The 26481-nt window shown below is 38.0% G+C and overlaps 1 protein-coding gene across 8 annotated transcripts in view; it reads left to right on the top strand.

Moving 5' to 3' along the window:
• PARD3 (par-3 family cell polarity regulator) overlaps nt 1-26481 on the top strand; it is a 735311-nt gene that overhangs the window by 516522 nt on the left and 192308 nt on the right. For 6 of the 8 annotated variants that reach the window (XM_074984984.1, XM_074984976.1, XM_074984979.1 and 3 more), the window contains 4 exons: nt 2931-3079; nt 4603-4647; nt 13468-13695; nt 20165-20381. In XM_074984984.1, the coding sequence (XP_074841085.1) occupies nt 2931-3079; nt 4603-4647; nt 13468-13695; nt 20165-20381 (639 nt within the window). The remainder of the gene's footprint in view (nt 1-2930; nt 3080-4602; nt 4648-13467; nt 13696-20164; nt 20382-26481) is intronic. The other 2 variants (XM_074984978.1, XM_074984977.1) reach the window with 2 other exon arrangements.

The raw sequence follows: 26481 nt of genomic DNA, 5'->3' as shown, positions 1-26481 counted from the left end.
AGAATTGTAAAATGAAGGTGCATTGTAGGATATTGCTTTAAGGCTCAAAGGGTAAAGCTAAGAATATGGAGGAAGGGTTATCCAAACAAGAATGGCAGCTGTTCTGAATCACAGCAGAAAATGTAAGCTTTTCCAGCCTGACAATATCTCCCTAATCCTTGATGAAAATGTTATGAAAACAAAGGGGCAATAAGACGGGATTAATAACTGGAATTTTAATAACACTGAGGGTCAAAAGACGGTTACATTCTTTTAAGAATCAGTTGTTGTTCCAGAAATCTTATTTGTTAAGTATGCTGAAACATAGTAAATTATGATGGATATTAAAGGAGTTGCAGTAATGTTATATAGGCTTTAACATAGCTGAAAAATACTAAAATTAACCATTTTATTTACTCAGCTGTGCTTATTTTTTAACTTGTGACTCTTTACCTTCAAGTTGGACTTTTGAGTTACACGGTATATGTGTTCAGATGGCTGTGATGTTGGTATTTGTTAATTATTGAAGTAGGCATTGCCTCATTAGCAATATATTTTAATTTTTTATATTGTGCACATTAAAACTGGTAGCATAATGTGGCATGCGGATATTTTTAGCAAGCTAGATTTCAATGAAATTGAGCCATGTAGTAATTTGTATCTGGAAGAGAGGAAAAAGTAATTATTTGTGCTTATAATTTTTAACTTTAGCATATTTTCTAAACATTAAATAACTACTCCTGATGATAACTCAAAGCGGGAAGTAAGGATAATAGGTGCCGATGAGGAAGTTGAAGAAAAAGTGAGAGGTTACATGATTTGCTCAAGGACTCAGACTCAATGGAAAAGCTGAGATCACAACTCAGGAGTTTCTAGTTCCTCCTGTGTTCAGACCAAACCGTGTTTTCCGCACTCGTTGGTCTACTTCTGAATTGGTTGTTTCATCATCAAATGCTAGCATGTGGCATATGACTTCAAGTGAATAATCCTACAAAAGCTGAATTTACATGAACATGATATTCATCTTTAAAAGAAACTTGATATATGTTGGATAAATAAGCAATTATGTGAAGAAGATCAAACCAATCGAAGAACAAGCAGCCAAAACAAACAGGAAATTTTGCCCTTGCAAGAAAAGACTCACAAATTGCATTCTGTTCAGACAGATGAAATTGAGCATTTCTAATGTATATAATCCATATTAACAGATGTTGCTAAAGAAATTCCTCACTTAATATTAACAGATTTATCATTAAATACCAATATTGTGATCTAAAAACTCCTGTGTGACCTTTGGAAAGACACTTATGATCTAAAAGGCATTGCACACCCATAAGTTTAATTGAAGTGATTGAGAACATGTTCCTAAGCCCATGTGAGATATACATCTCATAGAGCTGGAAGGGACTTTGGGAGGTCATTGAGTCTGGTCCCCTGCCCTCACAGCAGGACCAAGCACCATCCCTGACAGATTTTTTTTTTTAATCTATTTGCCCCAAGCCCCTAAATGGCCTCCTCAAGGATTGCACTCAACAGCCTGGGCTTAGTAAGCTAATGCTGAAACCTATGAGCTATCCCTCCCACAAGGCACAGTCAACTCACAGTTGCACTTTTCAAAAAGTTTGTTTTCTCTGTCTGTAATGCGGGAATAATGCTTGCTTCACGGGGCTACTGTGACGTTTAAATTGTTGATATTTGTAGAGCCCCAGTTCAGAAAAAAAATGAAGCGTTGCTAAATCACGGCCGTGAGTACCACATATGTAAGGTACTGTGGGTCTGAGCTAAAACCACTAGGATAAGAGACATTGGACATTTTCTTCAGTGGGACAGGATCAGGACCTGTATAAGTGAAAAGTTTTGTATGGCTGTCACTTTCGAGCAAGCATCTGTTGTCATTCATGCACCCGTCCTTATCTCATTTGCCTATCATAAAACTCTTTCATATTCTACAAAATAAACCAATTCATAATTACAGTATGCACATATTTAGCCTGAGCTTTACACACTGATGCTATAGTATAATGGGTACCGATGTAGGTTTAGCTAGCATTCCTGGGCTACGTAACTCCACAGCAAATTAAATCTGTCCTGAAATCTTAACTCTTTCTTCAGTTTCCCTCCTCATTGTACAAGCACTAATTTATCCTCAAAGTCCTGTGGGAAAGGGACATACTACAGTCCCTTCTTGATGAAAAGCTAAATAGCTTGCCCAAGTTCACATGGGAAGCCCATGGAAAAGCCAGGAACAGACTCCATATCACAGTGATTTGATCAACATGAACCCTTCATCCCCACCCCACCCTCCACCCATCCCTGCCCAATAAAATGAAATGGGAAAATGTTAGTGCAATATTTTTAGTCAGGCTAAACCCAGATAATACACTGAAAAATTCACAAGTGACTCTTGGATGTGTATGTTTTTGGTTGGGGCTGCAAGCATCGGTCTTGGTTTTATAGTTGCAGAGTTTCAGAGAAATTAATATGCCCTTCAGATACATCAGTACACATTTTGTGCTTTACTGCTGCACTATAGAAACACTTGGAAAACAAACCATGCATGCCCCTAAGCATGAGAAATACTCACTTAAAAATCATTCCTAGATATATGGAAAATCAGAGCAAACCGCGCTGTCCTTCTAATATCTCTGTGGTTTTCTGTGCATTATTTTATTATGTATAGGCATTATGTGCTCATTTGTGTTCATGACCATTTAGTAGGCTTTTAATTATTGATGCTTGATAAATTACTGTTGCTGTGGACAAAATAGGCCAGATTCATTCCTGATGGAACTCCATTTACGTCAGTGGTTAATTTAAAATTAACCAATTTATCAACAGAGAGAGAGGGTAGAAGTCATTTATGAAATGTCACGTCCTCTTTTCTGAAGATGAGGGAGGTTACATGATCTCAATAAAAGTCTGCGTGATTTTCTTTTTTTCCCTTCCAACAGCACTCTTAGCCCAGATGTTGATCCAGTGCTTGCCTTCCAGCGAGAGGGTTTTGGACGCCAGAGCATGTCAGAAAAACGCACAAAACAATTTTCAGATGCCAGTCAGTTGGAGTTTGTTAAAACAAGAAAATCCAAAAGTATGGACTTAGGTAGTGAGTGATATTTCTTTTTATGTTTTATCTGAATATTTTGATGATGTAAATATAGATTTTTGTCATTTCAAATATGAGATTGATGCACACAGAGCTAAGCATGCATGTGTTGATGTAGAGGTATTAAAAACATGAGCTGTTAAGTGGCCTGTAAACTGTGTAAATGTCCATACATTTGCTTGTTGTAAACATGCAAATGTGTATTATTATACTTGAATAAATACAGATTGAACCTCTGTAGACCCTCAGGACCTCACTGGTGCCGAACAAGAGAATTTACCAAACCACAGAAAGTTAGTATTGTCTAGCAACATTACCAACAGTTCCACTGTTTTCTGAGCTCTTAGAAGACATTTGGGGTAAATTAGAGCTAAATAAGAGCATGGAACACTGAGATCCAGGACTGGTGACTGTAATCAAATTTTATGACACCATGGGGAATTTAGCCACACCCATGATAAGTGGATATCTGACTGACTAAAATCATGCCCAATTATGGATGTTGCTGGATTACAGCATGATGGACTAAAGAGGTTCAACCTGTACTTAAATGCTAAGATATTCTATTGTTGTTCATTGTTATTTTAGTGATGGCTGACACCGGATATTCGAGATACAAGATGGGTGAGGTTTGAACCAACTTTTGTTGCTGAAAGAGAAACAAGCTTTCGGGCTTACACAGAGCTCTTCTTCCACACTTGAACCTTGTCTCTCTCTCACCACCAGAAGTTGGTCCAATGAAAGATATTGCTTTGTCTCTGTCACCCACCTTGTATCTATCTGATGTTTCATAAAAAATGAAAATGTGTACTGAAAAAAAATCACCGCATACCATGTTTTAAAAAAAGTTACTACTTCTGTTGAATTGACATTGGAAAGAGATCCATATTCTCAATTTATAGTTATACATTTACTGTTCGACTGTTTCCAATTTGGTTGTCTATAGTAAAAGTTACTGAAAATAAATGCTAAGTAAATGAAGCAGCATATTAGAAAATGTGTCTCAGTCCCATTTCTGGTTTAGGCCATACAGTAATATCTGTATAAAATATTTCTAATTAAATTATCCATAGTTCTGACATTAGATACAGGTTTTGAAGGGCAGAAACTATTAATGTTAAATTGCAACTTTTGAGAGTTTAATAAAAACTCTAAATGCTGAAATTAGTAAAATGCAAGGAGTACTTTTTGCTTTATAATATATGTGGATATTTTAATTCAAATCCTTACTTCACCACCCTCTCTAAAGTAACATTGGTGGTGTTGACTGACTTGCCTTGGCTAGCTGTGATGTGCTAACATGTAAATAACATATTGTACCTGCCTGTGATATGGAAACGACTGACAAATTGCATGATGGTTACTAGTTTGCTGCCATTTTTATCAAGAACATTTACTCAATGTTGCATATTATTTGCATGAAGTGTGGTGTTACCTCCTAACTTAGAAATATGGAATGTTGTATGCATGTGGGGTGTGGGCACTAACGGGGCTAACCTTATACATTTACCTTTTAACAGTAGCTGACGAGACTAAGCTCAGTACAATGGATGACCAGAAAACAGGTAAGAATTGACAGTAAGGCTGTTGCTATAGAAACCTTGGTCAAAGCAGCTTACCACAATTACACAACTGCCAATCACATTGCATGAAAACATGAATATTCCAATACTTGCATGGCTGTTTTCTATTGTTGTGAAAGATCAAGCAGCACAGACCAGAGAAAATTCTGTGTACAGCTAAATATATGAGTAGTATACTCAAAGCAGGCCAGACAGTATAACTATACACCTCTTTCTGCATTCCTGAAATTCATAAATACTCACTTTAGTTTTGTCTGTCTGTCTGTCTTTCAAAGATCCTGAAATCTGTTCTTCGGGGCCTTGAATTCTACCTTAAAATGGGATGTCCAGAGATCATGCTTGCAAATAACAAGTTTTTCTTTGCATAAAGTTGTAAATTTTTTGTTCATGCTGAAGTATGTTTAGAATTCAAAACACAGCAGCATATTTGAACAAATGAATGTGTAAATAGAATCTGTTTCATACTGCAGGCATCCTGAGAGGTGTTAAATGATCATGAAAAATAGCATTCAAAGCATATTTTTATTAGTAATTAAAATAATGTGCCAGCTGCAATGATGAACCTTTACAATTTATTAATGCAAGTTAGCTTTTGACCTTTAGAATGCTGTTTTAATTAGGCTAGATACAGATGACATAGTAACATACCTTAGGTCTAATTAGGAATAATTCACCTTTTAAACCTGAAAGTATTACTTACTTTTCAGCAGAACTCAAGGGATAAGACATCCCACCCACATTTCTTATTAGTATTTTACCATTGCTTCTCTATATAAATGACATTTTATAGCGTAAACAATACACTGGAAGAACATAGCTCTTAAAATAATAACCTGTATGAGGCAATAGAATATCTATTCAGATATTGCTGACTAATGTGAGAATGTTGGAAATAGGTGCCGCTTTAACATTACAAATAGAGTAATCCCATTAACATCAATGGGGCTGCTTGGTGTATAAAATTAAATGTATGTACATTTTTGTAGGATTAGAACATAAGGAACCAATTCTGCAATTTTTTAATTGACAGTATTCTTCCAAAACTGTTTTGCTGAAAAATGCAAGTTCAGGTTGACTGAAATATTCAACAAAACTGTGTTAAATTCACGAAATTATTTCAGTCAGAAGAAAGAGACACATTTAAACTTTTCATTTCAGAGTTTTCAAAATGAAATGTTTCAGGGTTTTTTAATCTTGAATTTTGCCTTGTTTTTATTTTTTAAATTCTTGACAATTCTTTTATTTAATGAAGTGTTTTGCATAATCTAAAATAAACAGTAATTATTATTATTTTATTTTACTTTTTTAGTTCTTTGATTTATTTCTTTGTCCAGCAAACTATAAAACCAGTCATTTGCATATCTCTGTTCCTGGGGCTACTTGCGGTACTAAGCACTACTGAAAGCCACAAGATCAGCTCCTAATTTTAGCTTTGTAGCTTGTTTCAAGGACAGAGTTGTGACTATACTGCCTAAAGATTCACATGTGCAATAAGCACATATAATTGTTATATTTAGTGGTGCACACTGATTTAGGTTTTATTTGTAAGGTACAAATCATTCCTCAGGGAAAACCTATGTTAAGTTCCAAGGAGACACAGTTTGGATGACTTGGGTCAAAGGGCACAACCTTAACCACAACGCCACCTAGTATAAGCAACATAAGTATTTTATTTACAGCCGTAGTGGCTCAAAAAAAATTGTGCTTTGATTTTGTCTTTGTTTTTGTACAATACTAACCAAATTGTATGTATAACTGATGGAGTCCTGCCATTGCTTCAGGACAGTAGTTAAGTGAACCACTTGCATTTGTTGGTGGAGACATTTTTTGTGATGTTTTAAAAGATGAATGTTCAATACATGTGATGAGCTACATTCTGATGAACTATATAAAATGACAACCTTCATCATATTTAGTTTATAAAAATAAACTCAAACTCTGTCAAAGTGAAATTTGGTTTAACTTTGTTGACCAAAAGGGAAAGCAAAGTCCTCACCAATGCTGGGTACTACAATAGACTTTTAATTATTTTTCTTTTTCCAGTTCACTTGAACTGTCTAATCCTTGCAGAGTTTACAGTTCATACCAGAGGTTAGAAGTATATTCAGTGGCAATTGAGCATGGCTCATTTATCCAGACTTAAGCATACAGTAACTGCTGTTGTTTCTTACTTCTATATATGCCTTGTCCTAAAGCTAAAGATGTTTTTCAGAGCTTGTCTAAATCATTTGTTGTTTTTTTTTTCCTTGGTGAATGTCATCAGCTTTCAAGAAACTTCCCCTTTTTCAGTTGAGGATATAATGACTTGTTATTTCTTTCTTTAAACCAAAATGTTGCTCCTTTATTGAGTGGGGGAAAGTATTCTGGTTTTAGTTTATCAGAACTTAATAGAGTGCTTTTTTTTTTTTTTTAAATAATTCACTGACTTGCTGCTCTTATGTGACTAGTAAAATATAATATGGACTTGCACAATTTTACAGTTCAGAAGCAGGTCAGATTTTTATATCAGTAATATCAGCTACTTTGTAGTATTCTGTTAGTTTATTTTTAACCATTCAGTATGAAATACTACACTCCTCTTTTATTTTAATTAGCAAGCAGGATGACTTTAAATCTCAGGCAGTAATTTTTTTACAGTTTTATTTAAACTAGAAACTGAATTAATTTTTTTTTTAACAATGATTCCAGTTTTGACTTTTTCATCCGCAGGATCAAGAACAGCTTTCTAAAAGAAGAAAAAGAAAAAAAAAAAAAAAGAAGTGCACTAAATTATTTAGACAAGACAATTCAATTAAAAATTAATTTTACAGACTTTTTAAATAATCAGTGATAAAGGAAACATCACATGTCCTTTGAATCAGGGACTGCATATGATTTGTATCTTTGGAAATTATCAGGCAAAGATACAACACTATATAAATACTTAATACAATATCAAAAAGGGGAGAAAGTATGATGTAGTTGGTAGGGCTGGAGAGCATAGCAGAATAGTAGAACTAAAGCACTTGGGGTGGCAAGAAATAATGTTTCATATAAGCTATGATTATCTTAAGTTTAGAAATATGTGTGTCCTATGTGGGGGGAACGTTGTGTGCACTGCAGGCAACATTGTGTATGCCTGTGAAGACAGATTCATGTGTCGGAAGGAGCAGGGGATGTATTCTGTGAGATAATGCTTCAGCCTTGTCTTCAATAGAGGAAAAAGCTGAACTGAGATACTCAGCTCCATCTGTGTGAATAGTGTAGGGGGAGACAATGTACCTTAGTTTGAATTTCGGCAGCATCCGCATCATGGGAGAGTGATAGGAGAAACTCTCCCATCAACTTCCCTCACTGTTCTTGCTCCAGTGTGGAACCAGTTGACCCACTGAACTGACCTGCAGGAGATCAATGTCCACAATGTCAATGTCCCAATAAAATGAAGAAGTCTCATAGTACCTTATAGAATAATAGATGTATTGGAGTACAAGCTTTCCTGGGCAAAGATGCACTTCACCAGATGCATGTGTTCTATGAGCTTTTTTCCCCAGATCTCAAATTACTTTTACAAAGGAGTTTGTTTTTTTTTTCTTTCTTCCAGATCTCAAATTGCTTTAGCAAAGGAAATCAGTAACTCCCATTTTCCAAAATGAAATAACATAATACAAAGGGAAAAGTGACTTGCCCCGGTCACTCACCATCTCATGAAGTAAGTCTTTGCCCACAAAAACTTATGCTCCGATATATCTGTTAGTTTGCAAGGTGCCACAGGACTTCTCATTATTTTTGTGGATACAGACGAACACAGCCACTCCTCTGATACTTGTCAGCAGGTCAGTGGAAGCAACAGGAGTAGAATTCAGCTCTCCTGAGTTCCACTCCAGTGCTCTGTCCACTAGGACACTTTGACTCCCCGGAGCATGTATTAGTCATACCAGAGTCATGAACAATGATATTGTTATACAATTTGTAAGGTGCCTACGAGGCCCCAAACTGAATTTGGGCCCTGTTGTACTAGGTATCTTTCGAAGAAAATTAGACAACAATACAGTCCTTCTTCTGAGGACTATAATGTGAATGTAAATATCTTAAATTTGAACCCAGCTAGAAATTTAAAAGTCACCACTGACCCCCAACATAAGCTAATACAGCATTTTCCCATCAGAGTATCCCAGAGATGCGCAAGCAACCTGCGGTGCAGAACAGCAACAATGCAAATTTCCCCCATGCTGCTCTTTAAGATGGCAGAGTTGAAGAGGGGTGGCAATTGGTTTCGTTTGCCTAGCAAGGGTCTCTGGTCACAAAACCCTGAGGAGCTCTGAGCTAAATGGAACAGCCTGGAACCAAGCAAACTTAAACAGCAGCTGCCAAAGTTTTTTTCACAGCTGCCTTCTTGATTGTATGAACTTGCTGGAAAAAAATAATCCAGCTCATGGCTGTGCAAACTCTGCAGTGTTTGGTTCACATACAGGTCCACAAAAAACAAAAAAAAAAAAAAAATCACTGCAGTTTGGACCTCAAGCACTGGGAACAAACCAGCTCCTGCAGATTCACTTGGACGTTTAAAGTTGTAGAACTCGCACCTTCAAGAACAACCCTTCCTTTCCCGGAAATTGATACCTTTGGAGAGTTGGGGTTATGGGCATAGTTGGAGGCATAGAACAGCTGCTGGGGTGAGTAACAAAGACCAGCTGGGAAGGGAGTTTGATGTCTTCCCAGCTGTGCAAACAAACCTCACACTATGTTCGCCCAACTTTCTTGAACTTGGGCTGAAGTTTGAGGTTAATATTCACACAGCTCTCACCTATCTTCATCAGATAAATATTTCCCATTAGTCATTATCCTGAAACCTTTTGCATAGATTACTTCCTTGCATGTACACATGCACACACACAGAAGCTTTTATACTGGTTCCTGAAGTATAATAAAAGTGATGAGCAGTGTATTATTCAGGATTAAATTTTGCTAAAATCCATCCATGAGACAGAAAAAAATAGCCTGCCAAATTTTTGAAAGACAAGACAGCTATGAATAAACCAGCTGTTAGATAAGTTCACTTTTCTATACAAAGGGAGAGGTTATTCCATTACCTAGCAACTTACTGCAGTCTCCTTACTGCAAAATGAAATCCAAATTATCTTTCTGTATGAAATGCTCTTATATCTTTTCCTAATTACTGAATGTCTATACATTCTTTTTGTAAACTGTAATTATAAAGCAAGCATTATGTGCCCATTTATGCTCATAAAGGACAATTAGAAAAATCCCATTTCCTTCTGCCCAGTAAAGATCATTGTGAGAACCATATTTATGTAAGTCATGCTTTCCCAAAGGGAAGGCTAGATGGGATATGACCTAATGCTCCCAGAGTACTGTAAAACTAATAATGGATTGCAGAAATGGTAGCAATATTTATTGAACTTGGGTGGCCATGAACAGAAATGTGGACAGGATACAGAAGCTGAAAACAAGTAGTATCACCACAGAAATAATATAACTACTGTGATCCTAAAACTATTTTTATTTTAATATATCATTATCATCTGTGGCCATTTCATATGAAGACAACTGTTTTGAAAACATCTGGTTAAGTCTTCTTTAAAACTGAGCAGAGAAATTGAAACGATGTGTGAACAGGATAATCATAAAGGTAGTGGTCAGCAACAAATCCCTGAGAAACAGCAATTTTTAAAAATAAGTTAATTTCAAAATCATAAATTTGCCTTTTCCATTATAGGGTAATATGAAAATATCAACTTTTTTCCACATTTACAGTTTTGTCAGTAATCACTAGGCATATTATACAGGCAAAATTAATTTCTATTTGTTTTAGAGTTAATTAGAAGTCTTCATTTAAAGCAATCCAGAGAACCTCCCCCATACAACATGAACTGTGTGTGAGAGGGTGCAGGTGTTTTATTATTATTTTAAAGTTTGAAGTTATCAGCATTTTCCTCCCCGGTATATTTTCCTGACAAATGACTTGTTGATGTAGCCAGCCATCTGTAATGAAGCAACACTTCCAGTGAAAACCATGCTGTGTGTACCAACACCCTGTAAACTATATATAATGTTCGTTCATTCATCCCTATGTCCCCCAAAGACACCTACCCACTCTGGCACACGCGTCATTTTTCCATGTAAGGCACATACTTGCAGCCCTATGGCACCCAGGTGCCCAACTTCGGAAATGTGGCATGCTCCTGCAGGTTGCTAACAGCCCTTTCTCAAAGGGCATTTTTGGGCACCCGTGTCCCCATGTGAGTTCACACATGTCTAGTTTAACCCCTCATGCACACATGCCTACAACTCACCCACATTCCCCCCACACCCTGACCACATGTATTAGATAATGTTTAGCCTCTTAGCCAGAAGATCAAGAAGTGAGTGTGCTCAAGTGACCTTATAAGAGAGATCCAGGTACGCACCCCCTATCACAGAGCTTCACTGGAAGCATGCACCTTTATTCACATTTCTACACAGCATAAACATATATCTCAGGGCACACATGCTCCTCATACTGCACATCATATGCTATTCCTTCCACTGCTAATCCTTCTAGTGTCCCCAAATCATAGTAGTTAAGACCTGCCTCTACTTACCGTGAGATATCAGATTTGAGATCTGAAAAAAAAACAAAAACAAAAAAAAAAAACAACCTAGGTATTATGTCATTGGAACAATGTATTCAGTTTCATGCATCTTATTACCTAAAAGATAATCAAAAATAGGAGAAAGATCAGGGAAAGCCAGTGAACAGAGTTGGCAAGTAGAGGAAGACAGTGTTTTATTTATGAAGTTAAAAAGTGCTATGTGCATATAACTTGGAAAAGCAAGAACTAAATATGGATATGATAATGCAAAAAAACTGTAGTGTGCAAACACCAATGCGAAACTGAAATTATTTAATGCAAAATGAAGACTTCGTCACTGTTTGTATAAATAACTATGAAAGTTAAGGAGAATATTTTTGATAAGGGGAACTGTTGGCCTGTGTACTATGCTGGAAGTGTGATCACATGGCACTTTTATAGGTACACTGGCCAGAACACCAAGAAATGTGCAATAGGTCTTCCATCTCTAGTTTTGATGAGTCTAAGTCTATGAGTCTAGAAGTCTTCTAAGGGTTTTCTATTATTTCATTACCACCTTCAAATAATAAAACTAGAGACTCACCCCAGATCTCACCTGTTAAGTCTATTTTTACCAGCAAACTGATGTACGCACAGATGGCCTCCTATTCTGTTTCATTTTTTCTCCCGTCCTTCTGTCCATGTAGAGTAAATGCCAATGTGTTCTTCATGGAACTTTTGAACTTCTGACAAAACTTGTTCCTGTTCATCCCTCTTTCTAGCACTATTTTCTGTGGCCTATGTCTAAACTACTTCGAAGGAAGTTCTTTCAGAGGATCTCTTCCAAGAAACCTTCTTTCAAAAGATCGCAACCACACACAAAAAAGCAGATCAGAAAATCAGTCTGCCCTTTTGATAGGGAACGGCCACACCCCAGCTGCTCATGGGAAAGAATGGGCCAAGAATGACTCAGATCAAAAAATCTGGTGCCATGGCGGGCTGCTCTTTCAAAAAAAGCGGCCCCTCAGGCATCTATATGCGGTTGTTTTATGAAAGAATCTTTCAAGAAAAGGTGCTCTTCCTCATCTGGGAGTGAAAGAGGGCCACTGGAAAAAGTGCCTTGTTCTTCTGATTTAATATGAAAAGAATGCATTTTGTGAGTAGATGCTCCATGGGATTTTTCAGAAGAGCCCCGGCTTTTTCAAAAAACTCGCTAGTGTAGACTTACCTGTGGTGAAAGTTTCAGTGACAAATTTTCCGGTATGACTGCTGTTTTGAACATTGATGCCATCTCATGAGATGGTTTGGATCATTAGTTTGCTTCATTATAAAAGGTCAGACATGTGGTCCACAAGCATAGGAAGACAATCGTGGAAGAGAGGTAGAAAAGAAAATCCTTTATTATATAATTGATTTCTTGTATGCATGTTTAAAAAAAATCAAGTTCAACTGATAGTAGATGGTCTCAGACTGTTCTTTGTCCCTCCACCCTTCTTAGACTTGTATGTCCCAAAATTGCAGGTCCTTTTCAGATAATCTGAAGTATTACCGAGTAATTTGGATCCTTTACATCTTGTTAATCAATATGTGAACTAGTCCCATCAGATCCACTTAGATTGTTCAGAGGGCTATCATTATAAAATTAGTATAATACAATGTTTTGATGCAAGTCTTTAAAACTCAGTTGAAAAAGCTCCTTGAAATTGGAGTACAGACTAACAAAGCTACCTCTCTGTTACCACTTGAAATTAGCAAGCAAAACATTTTCTCTATATGTCACACTGAAAAAGCAAATACTTCATTATCAATAAAATCTTTTTACTCTGCATCAATTCCAATGGTTATGTGAAATGTTATGCTTAAAAAAACAAGACAAAAAAAACCCCACATCCATTATTGTTGGAGGCCAAAAACATTAGTTTATAAGAATATTGGTGATATTAAATTGTTGTTTTTTTTTTTTTAATTGTTGAGAATTATTTTATTGCTCAGATGGTTGAAATAAGAGTGATGGGGGTAACTTCCCGCTGACTTGAGGAGTTAGACATTGCTGACCTTGTTAACATCATTGAGTAAGACATGATGTACTCATTTATTGTTCAAATAAATAGATCTGCACAGAAGTCTCAACAAATTAGAGATGATGTGAACAGTGTTTAAGTATATTCCCATAGACTTTCACTATAAATGTGGAGGATCAAATATACAGTTCTCTGTACTAATCCTAATTAACATTTTTTAAACCACTAAGGTTCCCCAACGAGAGACGTGGGTCCTTCATTAGGCCTGAAGAAATCCAGCTCATTAGAAAGTCTACAGACAGCTGTTGCTGAGGTGACTTTGAACGGTGACATTCCCTTCCATCGTCCACGCCCACGGATAATCCGAGGACGAGGTTGCAATGAGAGCTTCAGAGCTGCAATTGACAAATCATACGATAAACCTGTCGTGGATGATGATGATGAAGGCATGGAGACCCGTAAGTATTTTGTTGCTGTATATTAAGAATGTTGTTGTTGTTCAATTTACTTCGTAGGGTTAAAAACAGACAGCAGACAAGGTCAGCTGAAAACAAAATGCAGTTTTAAATCTTTTTAAATAAGGTATAATTTAGATTTATCTAGATAGTTAGAGTCGGCTTTATAAGCGCTTGTGTCTTGCATACATAGTCAGATTACAACATTCTGATGTTAATTCTCTTTCTAGAGCAAGAAAATGAGATTAAAATGACCATATTTGTTTTAATTATTTAATATGAAAAGTTCTGTAAGACTATATTTGAATTTGTTAAATTAAAAAGTTTAACCAAAAAGAGAAAAAGTTGATTTCCAGTTGAAAAATGTCAGTATAGAAGAGTACATTAATGATGTGCTGGAAAAAAAATTACCACTGTTCTTTAATTAGAATGAGTAAGACTGGCAGATCTAATAAAATTCGGAAGTTAATGATCAGCTATTACCCACCCTAATGGGCATTAATTTACATTTCCAGTTCTTTAACCCTAAGTGTGACCCAACATGTGGAGAATGTGTCATTAATATAAAAGAACCACTTCAAAGCTAACCTTATCATTATTGAACTATGTAAGAATAGTCTGGTAAAATGACAGTCCATGCTGAATGCAAATAGTATGAATGGTAAATCACCTCATTTGGGGGTTGTATTAAAATTACTAAAATGTTCACCACCTTGTTGTGTTACTTTTGCTTGTCACCATCTAGAAGATTTGATTTTTAAATCAACCTGAGTCTATTTATAAGTTTATGAATGAAGATGGTTATGGTTAGAATGAAGGAATAAAATTGTTAGGTTAAATACTAACTAAAAGAGTTTGGAAAATGAACTTTTGCCATCTGCCCTAACTTTCTGTATTTATTTTCCATTTGAGAAAGTCTATACTCAATTAAAATAACTTGATCCTGTAATTTATGCTCATATACAAGATCATTAATTTTCCTTACTCTGCTCCTAAAATTATTCTGTGACTTAAGCTAAGATGATTTTGTCGCAGTCAATATTCCACAAACCCCAGCAACAGACAGAGTTAATTTTGCATCCCTCGCAACCCACCCTGTCTCCCCTCACCACCCTCTGCCTTGCAGTTTCATGCAGCAGTGGGGCTAAATGCCAGTCTTATGCTCCTTGCTGTCAATCTCCTGTTCACCAATGGCTGAATAAGAATGTGAATGTGTGTAAAACAATTTTGATCATTCTTCCAAAGTGCATGTCTGAAGTCTTTCTGGACGTGAGGCCTTTTTTTCCCCCAGTGTTTTTGTGTTTGATGAGAGCCAAGTAACAGTCATTTCCTGTTGTCAGACATCAGATACCCCGTGCTCAGTGCGAATTAAAGTTTCAATGGCTTAATCTCATTTAACTTAAATAGGGTGTAAGAAAAAGGTTATCGCTGAACATGTATGTGGCTGTAAATGTTCTGGCTACATCTACACTAGCCCAAATCCTTGAAATGGGCATGTAAATGGCCATTTTGAAGATTACTAATGAGACGGATAGGAATAAGGGGATTTCAGAGTTCCCAGGGTTCTTTCAAAAAGGAGCCCTGTCTGGACAAGCTGCGTGGCAGTGAGCAGCAGCAATTTCAAAGAGCTGTGGCTACAGGCATGCTAATGAGGCACTGAATACGTATTTCAGCGCCTCATAAGTAATCTTTGAAATGGCTATTTGCATGGCCATTTCAAAGATCTGGGCTAGTGTAGACATGGCCCCTGAGTTAGTCCACTTGCCTTCATTGGGGATGATATGAAGATGCATAGCCACTGGTATACCTTTTAGAAGGGTTCAGTAAATGTTTCCATCCCACAAACTCACCCTGTACAAGGTCAGGCCTGCTGACTGATGCCTACTACAGGCAAGTCGTTGTCTCCAATCCCTGCTGAGCTCTTCCCGCCCGATTTCAGGGGTCTTGCACTGATAGATCTGTTCATGTAGCATTCAGCCCGGTTTATACACAAGAAGAACAAGAAGTCCCGTGGCACCTTATAGACTAACAGATACTGTGGAGCATAAGCTTTTGTGGGCAAAGACCCACTTTATCAGATGCATCTGATGAAGCAGGTCTTTGCCCACGAAAGCTTATGCTCCAAAATATCTGTTAGTCTATAAGGTGCCACGGGACTTCTTGTTGTTTTTGAAGATACAGACTAACACGGCTACCTCTCTGAACCCATACACAGTGGTTCAATTATGAAAAGGGACCTGAGGCACACAACGTATAGAGAGAGCTTATGATTGCTGTGTAAAACACGCAATATCACATTATCTTGGTAGAGCTTCACCTGTGTTGTACATATTGTGCATTCATAAGTGATAGAGAAATTGGTAGTACCAGGGCAATATAATGAATTCAACCCATGGACTTGTTCTCTGCAGTCTTGGGTTTCCCTTTTGTTCATGATAGTGGTGTGGCTATTTATTGTACAAAAAATCTACAAATCCTGGCCAGCCATACTAGACTTAGCAGAGAATGAAAGCAATGTCATTTACTGGGACCTTTGTCTCTGAGAGACCCTCTGCAATCCATTTTGTGCAAATTGTCTATGGTTTCAGGTTGCACAGATGATGTCAAATGACCTCTCCATATGAGCAAAGTTTGGTTGCTCCTGAATAGATATTTGTCCATTTTGCAATCTAGTACTCAAATAACTGATGTTGCTGGCACAACTATATTTTTCATCTAAAAAAGTGGGTTTTAGCTCTGAAGGCTCATGACCTAATAAATTTGTTAATCTCTAAATTGTCACAGGTCTGTTTGTTATTTGTATGGCTGCAGACTAACACAGCTACCCCTCTGAGACAATATGGCTAAGTTGTTTTTAATCATATTTAATTTATTTTATAATTGTTTACAATTAAAAATGCTGCTTTGTCTTCTAAAATCCATTCAAAATGTTAGTGATCAAGTTGTTGCTGCCCCAAGGTGATATTTCTTTGTGGTGTTTGCAGTTTTCCTGTCTCTTTTCCCAAAGTTTCAGAAGCAGGAATGTTTTTTTTTTCTTTCAGTCCTTTGGGTTGAGAAAACAATAGTACTGAATTGCATCTATAAAAGATTCTTTAACATTTGATCATCTTATGAAAGAGCTCTAAAAATATGGAGATACTGTATGTGATAAAGGACCGAACTGCCTCTTAAAAATAATTGCTCTCACTGAAACAGTATGTTATTCAAACCGTTAAAAATAGTATGAATACCATCTGGAAGTGTCCGATTCTGTGAATGCATTTTAAGAGTTTTGCGAAGGATACTTACGGAGTATAATGGCTATGATCAGATAATAATCACAGAATGCTGTGGGTGTTCAGATTATAAGAATCGTTGTGCTTGTTTTTTAATACTTGGAATAGCTGACTAGAAACAAAATTTCTATCTCTGGTGTGTTGTCTGAGAACAAGTCATCTGAATCTGGAGAAATTGGCAAAGGTTTCTAATCTTTGTTGAGTCTTAATTGCTAGAACCTACAGTCATATTAAATATCACAATACGCGGTCTAGAAGCTCAGTTATGAAACAGCTTCACATTAAATAGCTTCAATTTCTCATGTGTATCTTTTCCATTTTATGGCGTAATTAGGGAAATAGCTTCATAATACCTTTTTGTAGTTCTCTTTAATACAGTGTGGCTTGTGAAGGATGACTTTGGCCTCCAGCTTGAATTGATGCTGGAAGCATCTCCCAAGGAAATTTTTTCCCTCAGTGGCCTAAATGGAGTGTGAGTGTGTGTGTGAAGGGTTGGGGGTTGGATCTCATATATTTTCGAGCCACCTAGCATCATTATTGCAATATAACAAAAATCAGATGTTTCATTTATAGCATGGACTTGAATTTTAATTGGACATTTGCATCTGTTCTAAACACCAGTAATTAGGTATACCTTAATTGTAGAATCACTGTGCTGCACAAAAGGAAAACAACGTTCTTCATGTCATGTCTTTTTAAAAACCTGGAAATCTGCTTATCCTAGCTTTTCACAGGGGAAAATGTATCCTACTTCAATGGATAAAAGAGGCTGCGGTGCAGACTAAGAAGTTAATTGAAGGCAAACTACAGTGGAAGCTTAATGGAAAAATATTTGTTGCAGAACAACTATGCAAAGGAAGCAATATTATCTCTGTACAATATGCAAAATAAATAGTAAATAGGAATTCATTGTTATGACAAGTTGTTTAGCAACTCAGCATAATACAGGACGCTTGATACATTCTTAGGATTAATTTACTGTGTGATCATTTTGAATATGAACAACAATAGGTCAAAATCCATTCACCTTTAAAATTCTAGCAAAGTTAACTAAATAAATGTATGACTTAAATATGTATACCAGATTTTTCATTTATTTTGTACTACTTGTGTTCATTTACAGGCCCAAGCAGATAGTTAAATGTCTAAATGTTCCCTTTTGCACCAACAGTTGGTTCTAGTGCCAATCAGCATTCACAAAATTAGAGGCTGTTATTAAATGTGGTTCTCTGTGTCCAAATCGAAACTTTTAATAGTCATTAAACATATGCCTATGTTCCAGTTCTAGTAGTAAATACAGAGACTAATGCTAGTAATGTGGACACATTTTAGAAGTTTCCAGTCTTGCGCTCTTAGTAACAATTGCCTGAATATTGAAAGTGCACCTGCAATTGAAAATTTGAGGCCTGATGTGTCACTAAAACTTAGATCAACCTAGCTACAATACTCACAGTTACCTAGTGTGAAATTTTTTTTTCAGAAGGTGTTTGTCAAAAGTTGTTGGGGTTGATGGCATATTCTGTGACACTTGGGAGTACCCTGAGGTCTTCCAGGATATCCATCAACTCATCTATACGCTTGTCTAGTTTTACAACAGGTTACAGAAAATTCAGTAGTTAAACCAGTACAATCTATAAGTTCATTCAGGATAATGACTTGTTTCTACTTATTCATACACCTTATGCTGAAATGTAAGTACAGTATTTTTATTCCAGTTTGTTAATGATCATAAGATGGTGGTAGTCTTCTGTGACATTTTTGCATGTTTTTGTAATTAAGTAGATTTTAAATGAGGTGTAACTTGGTTCTATACAAAACAAATCTGACTCCTAAAAAGGGTACAGTAATCTTGAAAGATTGAATGGCAATTGTTTCAAGACCTTGGATTACTTTAGGACCGTGTTTCTCAACCGGTAGTAGGCATACCGTTAGGGGTATGTCAGAGAAGTCTGGGGGTATTTTAATTTTTTTTTTTTTTAAAAAAGGGGTAGTTTATTTTTTTTTAAAAAGGTTGAGAAATACTGTTCTAGGAGCTCTGGAATGCTTTGGGAACAAGTCTTGCCTGAGACAGATGGCTGTGTCCCTGCATTGTGGTCCAACAGAAGAACAGTAAATTGCTGTGTTCATCTGGGATATCTAAGACGTTTCAGTTTTTGAGTGATGAATCATTTAGAAATATGTGTACCATGATATTTTTGTCACTTTTCTCTTCAGACGTTCTGGAATGTGTGTTTCAGGTTGTATCTTGCCTCTTTGTGGGTCTAGACTTGAAAGAGTTCATAATGTACACTTAGAACACCTTATTTGTTCCAGATGACAAAAAGTGCACCTCTAGAGTCTTCATTCTAACCAATGGAACTCTTCTGAGGTGTAAAACTGTAACTTTTAAAAAATAAACTGCTGAAGGAGATGAATTATTTCATCAAATTCATGGTGCTGTTTTGCTGCTGAAGTTTAAAAAAACAAACAGTTAAAGGCTTTTATTGAAGGTCAGCTGTTCTAAAGGACTTTTTCACAGTGGTGGTGTTGTCATGTTAGTACCGGGGAGGGGAGAGACAAGGTAGATGAGGCAGTATCTTTTATTGGGTCAACTTTAGTAAGTTGAAGCTATGAGCTTATGAGCTATGCTTTGGGTCCGAGCTAAAGACAAATTGGTAAAAAAAAGAATGTTGGAGGCTGCCACTTGAAATGATGGGAGCTAATATGTTATGCATAAAGAGTTTGAAGTAAGCAATTAGGAATAGCAGGCACTGTGGTGTACTATAAATAGATCTAATATAAACAACTTGTATAATTTGATGAGTTTTAGTAAAAAGTTATGGAGTATATAACACTAATCTCCCTCTTTATGTTAAGCATATCTAAACTAAAATCTAAGCAGCAACAAAAATTAGCCAGTTATTGGCACTGCTAGTGCATCCTATTTATTGATCAGTGCTATTATTCCACAGTGTTCTGTGAGGCTCACAGAACAGAGACACTGATTCCCTTCCTTGAGGAATTTACAGGGTAACAATTGACATGAAAAGTGTCAAAGGAGAGCCCAAAGAATGAGCAATCAAGGGTTACAACATAATGTCACGTGGTTATTTTGTAATGCACTTGTCTCACTTCAAAACATACTCTCTCCAGTTTACAGAAAACCACTTCTCTTTGTTTGTTCCCATCCCATCACAATTTTTTTCTTATTTTTTCAGTGGAGGAAGACACAGAGGAGAGTTCGAGATCAGGCAGAGAATCTGTGTCCACAGCAAGTGACCAGCCATCCCACTCACTGGAGAGGCAGATGAATGGAAGTCAAGATAAAGGGGACAGAAAAAAGGCTGGAAAGGACAAGAAGAAAGACCGTGATAAAGAGAAGGATAAAATTAAGGCAAAGAAAGGAATGCTAAAAGGCTTAGGAGACATGTTCAGGTAGGTGCTAAGCAATCATAGATTGTGAGAATGTGTAAAACAAATGAGCTTCATTTTTTGCATTATAGTAATCCTCAAATGTCATGGCTGGGAACAATGCCCCATTGTGTCGGGGCCTAAGCAAATACAGCAAGTCCCCAACACTTAATTTGTATTTCAGAGGTTTGTTTTTAAGTTAGTCATTTGGAACTCAGAATATTTTCCCATAGAAACAATGTTAAAAATAGTAGTTAAGTTCCCAGGCCAGCCCACAAAACCTACTTAACCCAGAAGGAGGCTGAAAATACAATATATTTGCAATGAAAAATAGTAGAAATTGTTTTTCATTTAATCTTGAATGCTGGTGCCGGAGAAAAGGCAGGGTTGATTAGAGGAGGATAGTAGGTAGGTAGGAGCCCAGTGAGCGCCCCACCCACATCTGAATGCCCTCTGTATTGCCTCCTGCACCCAGCCCTATCCACCCCCTTTCCTGCAGCTGCACCCAGCCCCTATTTACCAGGAGGCAGTGATGGTGCAGGCCGAAGGAATCCGGTGGAGCAGGGGGCTTCCTTTAAAAGTGCCGCTAGCTGCACAGCCACCCCCTGCTCTTCCAGACTCCTCTGGCCAGTACTTGCACTACTCACCATGATCTGTGCCTTTTGTTTGCTCCATTGAGGCCAGGGACATCCTTGCCCATACACAGAGTATGCAGCCATATTGGGCATCCAGAAATCTGGGGTACTGCTGGGTCTTAATGTCCCACCGCTTCCTATCCCTGTTCTGTGGCTCTGCTTCCTCTGGAGAGGATCTAGTTAAAATTGAAAAAGCCTGACAGACTTATTAGCAGAACAATGAATCTGTCAAAGAGCCATTGAAGTGGTCATGAAGCCATGTAACAGGTATTTGCCAACCCCAGGTACATGCTGTCAGTTTCTGACTATACTGTGTTAGTCTAAAGAACCTTAGTTTCTTTGCTTTAAAAATATTTCATTTTCATGTAAACTGTCAACTGACCCCCCCTAATCCCCTTTCCCGCCAGTTAGGGGTGCCATTGGATATAGGGGCACCAGTTCCATAGTACTGTGTAGGGTTGCATAAATATTAAGGACATCCCTGTCTGAAGCTGCAGGTGAGCTTTTGTTTGTATGTGCAAATGTTTGTAAGTCAGATATTTGTATTTCACTACAAGTTTCAAATACCAAGAATATGAACATGCCTTTAAAGCATGGCATCATTGTGTAAGCTTCTCAGGGGGAGTGAATAATTTGCAGCTTGAGAGAAGAAGAGCTAAGACAGCATGAAGCTACCTGGTGACTTCCTGATCCTGGGCTATTCCAGGTGCTGTATGGACCTCCACCATGACTTGAGAGCCCTCTGAGCCTGTCTGGGGCTTCCTCATAGGCCACAGTGCTGCGTGACAGCAAGGGTGGTGGTCTACTTTAGTTTGTATGCTGAGAGAATTCCCTCCCAACTGGCACCTTTATGCTATTCTGGTCCTTCTAAGATATATAGGAACCAGAGCAGAGGTGAGATCCCACCTGCAATCTCCACCTAGGTATGAGAGTTGTTGTAATAACAAAAAAGATTTCCTCACAGGCTGAGAGACAGTTTTAAGCATGGCTTTAGTAACATCATCTTTCTCATAAGTGGTTGTGGGAGAAAGTAAGCAAAATTGTTTTTCTCACTAGCAAAAGCAAATGCAGTTCCGTGACAAAGGAATATAAAGGTAATGCCTGACTCTTTTGTATGTACAGAAGTTCATTATGTGTACTGAATTGGAATTAGAGTTACTGGTATCAGCTTAATGAATCACTAATAATAATTCACCATGAAATGGTACGAAGCTTCAATTATGCTAAATCAAAATCCAGTGTTTGTTACATTTCTGATTCTATAAAAACTTCATTAAATGTAGGTACTGGCTATGGCTTGACAGTTGTTTTATGTCTCTGAATTACACTATCAGATTAGATTGTCATTTTTTGCAGAAAGCTAAATAATAAGGTCTAATTGTTTAGAAGGTGTATGTGTTTCTGCAGAGATGTTCACCAAACAAAATTACTATTTATCTTAGGAGGAAGTCAGACCTGTTTAGTTCAAGCGTGAGACGCATGAAATCTATCATACTGGGTTCTCTCCTCAAGACTCTCACAGCTTCATCTGAAACCTGAGGCTTTAGGCCTTATTTTCAGAGGTGTCAAGCATCCACAGCCCCTGTTGAGATCAGTTGGTGCTAGAACCCATACCTCTCAATCTGCCCGTCCATGAGATGCAGTGTGTGGTAAAGTCTCAGAATGAGGGGGACATACAAATTATCCACACAGGAAACTTAAAATTCTATGGGATTTGTTCCTTCAATGTCAGTAACTCTTCACACAACCTCAGTTTCATGATTCTTAATTGCTGATGTTTAATTACTTTCAGTGCCAGATTTATGTGGAATATAGATAACTTGGGAGGTAACATGACTGATAACCCTGTAAAGGGTATGGGTCAAATCTAAAATGTTAGATTCTCTTGAGTTTCCTCCTTCTAAAATAATGGTATAGATATCCACTTTACAGGGATTCTGTGAGGCAAGGTAAACCATATGGATAGACTACTTGCTTTTACCATGGACATAGTGGGGCTCCATGTGAGGGCAAGGGTCCTGTCACATATTGCAGGTTGCATTATTTATAGAGATTCATAAAGATTTTTGTGTTTCTTTATCACTTGGAGGTCTCCGAATGTAAATTGCTGGTACCACTGATAGAAATTTGTATATGATATTGTAGGTGTTGGTGCTGGGGGTCCACCCTCTCCAGGGCAGGAACAGTGTCACTGCACCCTGCTAAAGTCCCACGGGCCAGTAGGCCTAGCACCTTCCAATAGGGCCGAGCAATGCAGTTTGTCAGCCCTGGCTCTGGGGCAGGATGGGGCAGCTCATTGCCTTGCAGCAGGGCTGAACAATACAGTATGTAAGCCCTGGCCATGGGACAGGGCGGGGCAGCAGTCAGCAAGTCCCAGCATCTGTTTAGCAGGGCTGAGTAGTCCAAAGAGTATGTTAGGACTTCCCTGAAGCAGGGCAGAAAGGCAAGCACACCATCTAGGCAGCACAGTTTGGGGGGGCAAGGAACTACCTCTCCATGGGGAGGGGGTGTGGGCCCACCCATTCCACTGCATGCCAGCCCAGGGCCCTGACAGCAGCTCATGCCCTAAAGCTGATCAGTGGGGATCCAGGCTGAAACACACTGTCGTGGGCTCTGACGGAGCATCCCCCTGTCCACTTCCTACCTTACCTCCCCCAGTACCAGGTCCTACACAGAGTCCTCCAGGAGATCAGGTAGGTTGATGTCCTCCAGGTATGTAGCCTCGGGCAGGTCCGGCTACTCAAGCATTTCCACGTCGTCAGAATGGTGGCAGGTAGGCAGGACTGTAGGCTCAGGCAGATCCTAGGCCTGTGGGTAGTAGGCAGGTGGCAGGGTTACCAGCTTGGGCAGGTCTGGGCCCCTTGGGGTAGCCAGCAGGTGTGGGCTGGTGCTGGTCCTCTGGATCTGGGGCTCACAGTGAGACAGGAGGCCCTGATGGATCCAGGAGCTCTGGGTACCGAGACAGAGGCAGGCTCAGCTGTGGCTCTAGGGTTCAGTCAGCATGGCTGGCTGGCCTGGCCTGGCCTGGCTGGTTTAGGCCCTTCAGCTCCTGCTTGCAGGAGCCTGGCCAGAAGCATCTGGTTCAGCTCACAGGCCAACCTTTTAATGAGCCACAGGCCTCGCCTTGCCTCTGGCGCTTTTGGTCACAAGTGCTTCTAGTTGCGGGGCGGGGCAAAGGTGCTCTGGGCCTGCCCACCAAGGTCTCTGAGAGGCTTCCTCTGCCTCAGAGCCAGGGGAAGGCCACTGCGCCTCACTACGGATATCAACGACTAAATGTAAAATCAACTTGATTATGTTATATACACAAAGTACTTTACAAACGCATCTTTAATTTAGAAAATGACAGTAATTTGTCCCTTCAGAAAGAATCATGATTCTCCTGTCTTTTAGTGTTCATTTAAGTAATTCAGCATTGCATCTCATGCTCCTGCAGTGCTTAGTTTTGCTTTATTAATTCATTCTCCATAATTTTTGAGAGATGGACTTCATTACATTTTGTAAGGTAACAGTTGTCACTTCTGCCTGCCCCCATTGCTTTGTATACCTACACATTTGATGCAATTGATAGTTTGGTAACTGGTGAAGGACCACACATATGGTAAACAGAAAAATATGATGCCAATATTGTTTACTGTTCAAGCCATAATTAAAATATAGTTAGGTGTTTCAGTGCTTCACAGCATTATTACTTTATTAGTATTTCTCCATTTCTTTTCTTTCCTTCCTTTCTATTGTGCTTCTTTTCAGTGCACTTAACGTATGTTAAGATGATCTTTCATCATTACATTGCATGAGGAAGAACACTTATGGGATGGAATTACTGTAACTGACACTTTATTTCAGTGTCTGTATTTAGCCAAGGGGCTTTTTATTGCCTGTACACAAACTGACAGCTCATAAGCTGGCGCCTACATAATGCACGAAAATAAGGCTGTGTTCTCTCAATTAAAATCTCAGAATTTGGTACAGGGATCTTCATTAAATTGTACTGTAATATGGAAATTCCCACTAGAGATCACAGGTTACATTTCTTCCTCTTCAGCACAGAATCATTATTTCAAAACATTCACCTTAAGAGCCTTACAGCAAGTTTAAAGTAATAAATACATCTTTTAAACAGTTACATTATTTTCCCATTTTTGGGGGAAAAAATATATTTGGTGTAACTCAGAATGACCCCATCAGGATGAAAAGTTGAAACATCCAATACAGCAAAGTCTTCTGCAGAACTCCCATTGATTTCAGAGGCGTTCTATTCACAGAACAGGATCAGGCCTGGATATTCTAATGATCACTCATTCTGAAGTGTGCATTTGTGTGTATACACAGAGGCTACTTCTACAATACAGCGGTCCTTCAAAAGAATTTCTTCCTAAAGATCTCTTCCGAAAAAAATTCTTTCAAAAGATTGTTTCCATACACAAAAAAGTGGATCGAAAAAATTAATCCACTCTTTCAATAGAGAGCATCCTGTCTTTTGAAAGAACCGGCCAGGATCGAAAAATCTGGCCTCATGGGGACTGCTCTTTCAAAAAAAAAAAAAAAAAAAAAAGGGCCCCCTGGGCACCGAGACACATTTTTTCTGAAAGAATCTTTCAGAAAAAAAGCACACTTTCCCACCTGGGAGAGAGAAAGGGCCTCTGGGAAAAGTGCTTGTGTTCTTCCAAGTTAATATGGAAAGAACACATTTTGTTGTAGGTGCTCTGCAGGATTTTTTGAAAGAACCCCAGCTTTTTTTGAAAAAACTCGCTAGTATTGATGTAGCCAGAATGGGGTATGTATTTCTGTGTTATATATATCTTGGGGTGGAGAAAGGAATAGTATGAGTAAATTGTTCAACTGAAAAGGTGATTCAGTTCAAAATTATTTCTTCACACTAAACCTCATATTTAAATACAGGGTACTTAATATATACTCAGAACTGTCTTCTGCAAAAAGTTGACCTTTGTTGCCACGGTAACTTTAGATGAAATATTGAAGAATCAGCCTCTAGGGCTTCATATGCAAGCTGGGGGTATAGTTTTTGCTAAATTCATATGTTGTTTTGCTGGCTTTCTGTTTCACTATAAGGAACGCCCAGAAGATGATATATTTTTCCATCATAGGATTATAAAAGTATTTTGTTCAAATATTTTTCTTTTAAAAGCATGTTCATAACAATCAGTAAAACATATGCAAGTTATGCTTTTATGGCTGTTTTTGGAGGGTTTTAGTTCGGTAAAGGCAAGATGAACTGAAAAATTTCAGTTCAAAATTAGGTTCCATAATTAACACTGCATATGCTATTCTATTCTGCACGAGTTTTTCACTGTGGTATCTCTGGTATATATTAAGCAATGTGATTAGCTTTTGCTGTGTGTAACTCATTCTAGGGAGAGGACTGAAAAATTGCTTATTTTTCCCCCCAGTTTGTGAAAGTGAGGTAGGCAGTTTGCCCTGACCTGGAGTGTAAAGCAATGAGTATTAAGATGGTTCTTAGCTCCGTGTTA

This window comes from Carettochelys insculpta, chromosome 2, assembly GCF_033958435.1.
Source record: "Carettochelys insculpta isolate YL-2023 chromosome 2, ASM3395843v1, whole genome shotgun sequence".
NCBI classification, from domain to species: Eukaryota; Metazoa; Chordata; order Testudines; family Carettochelyidae; genus Carettochelys; species Carettochelys insculpta.
Note: the sequence above shows the minus strand (reverse complement) of the source record. Positions and strands in the feature narration are given on the sequence as shown.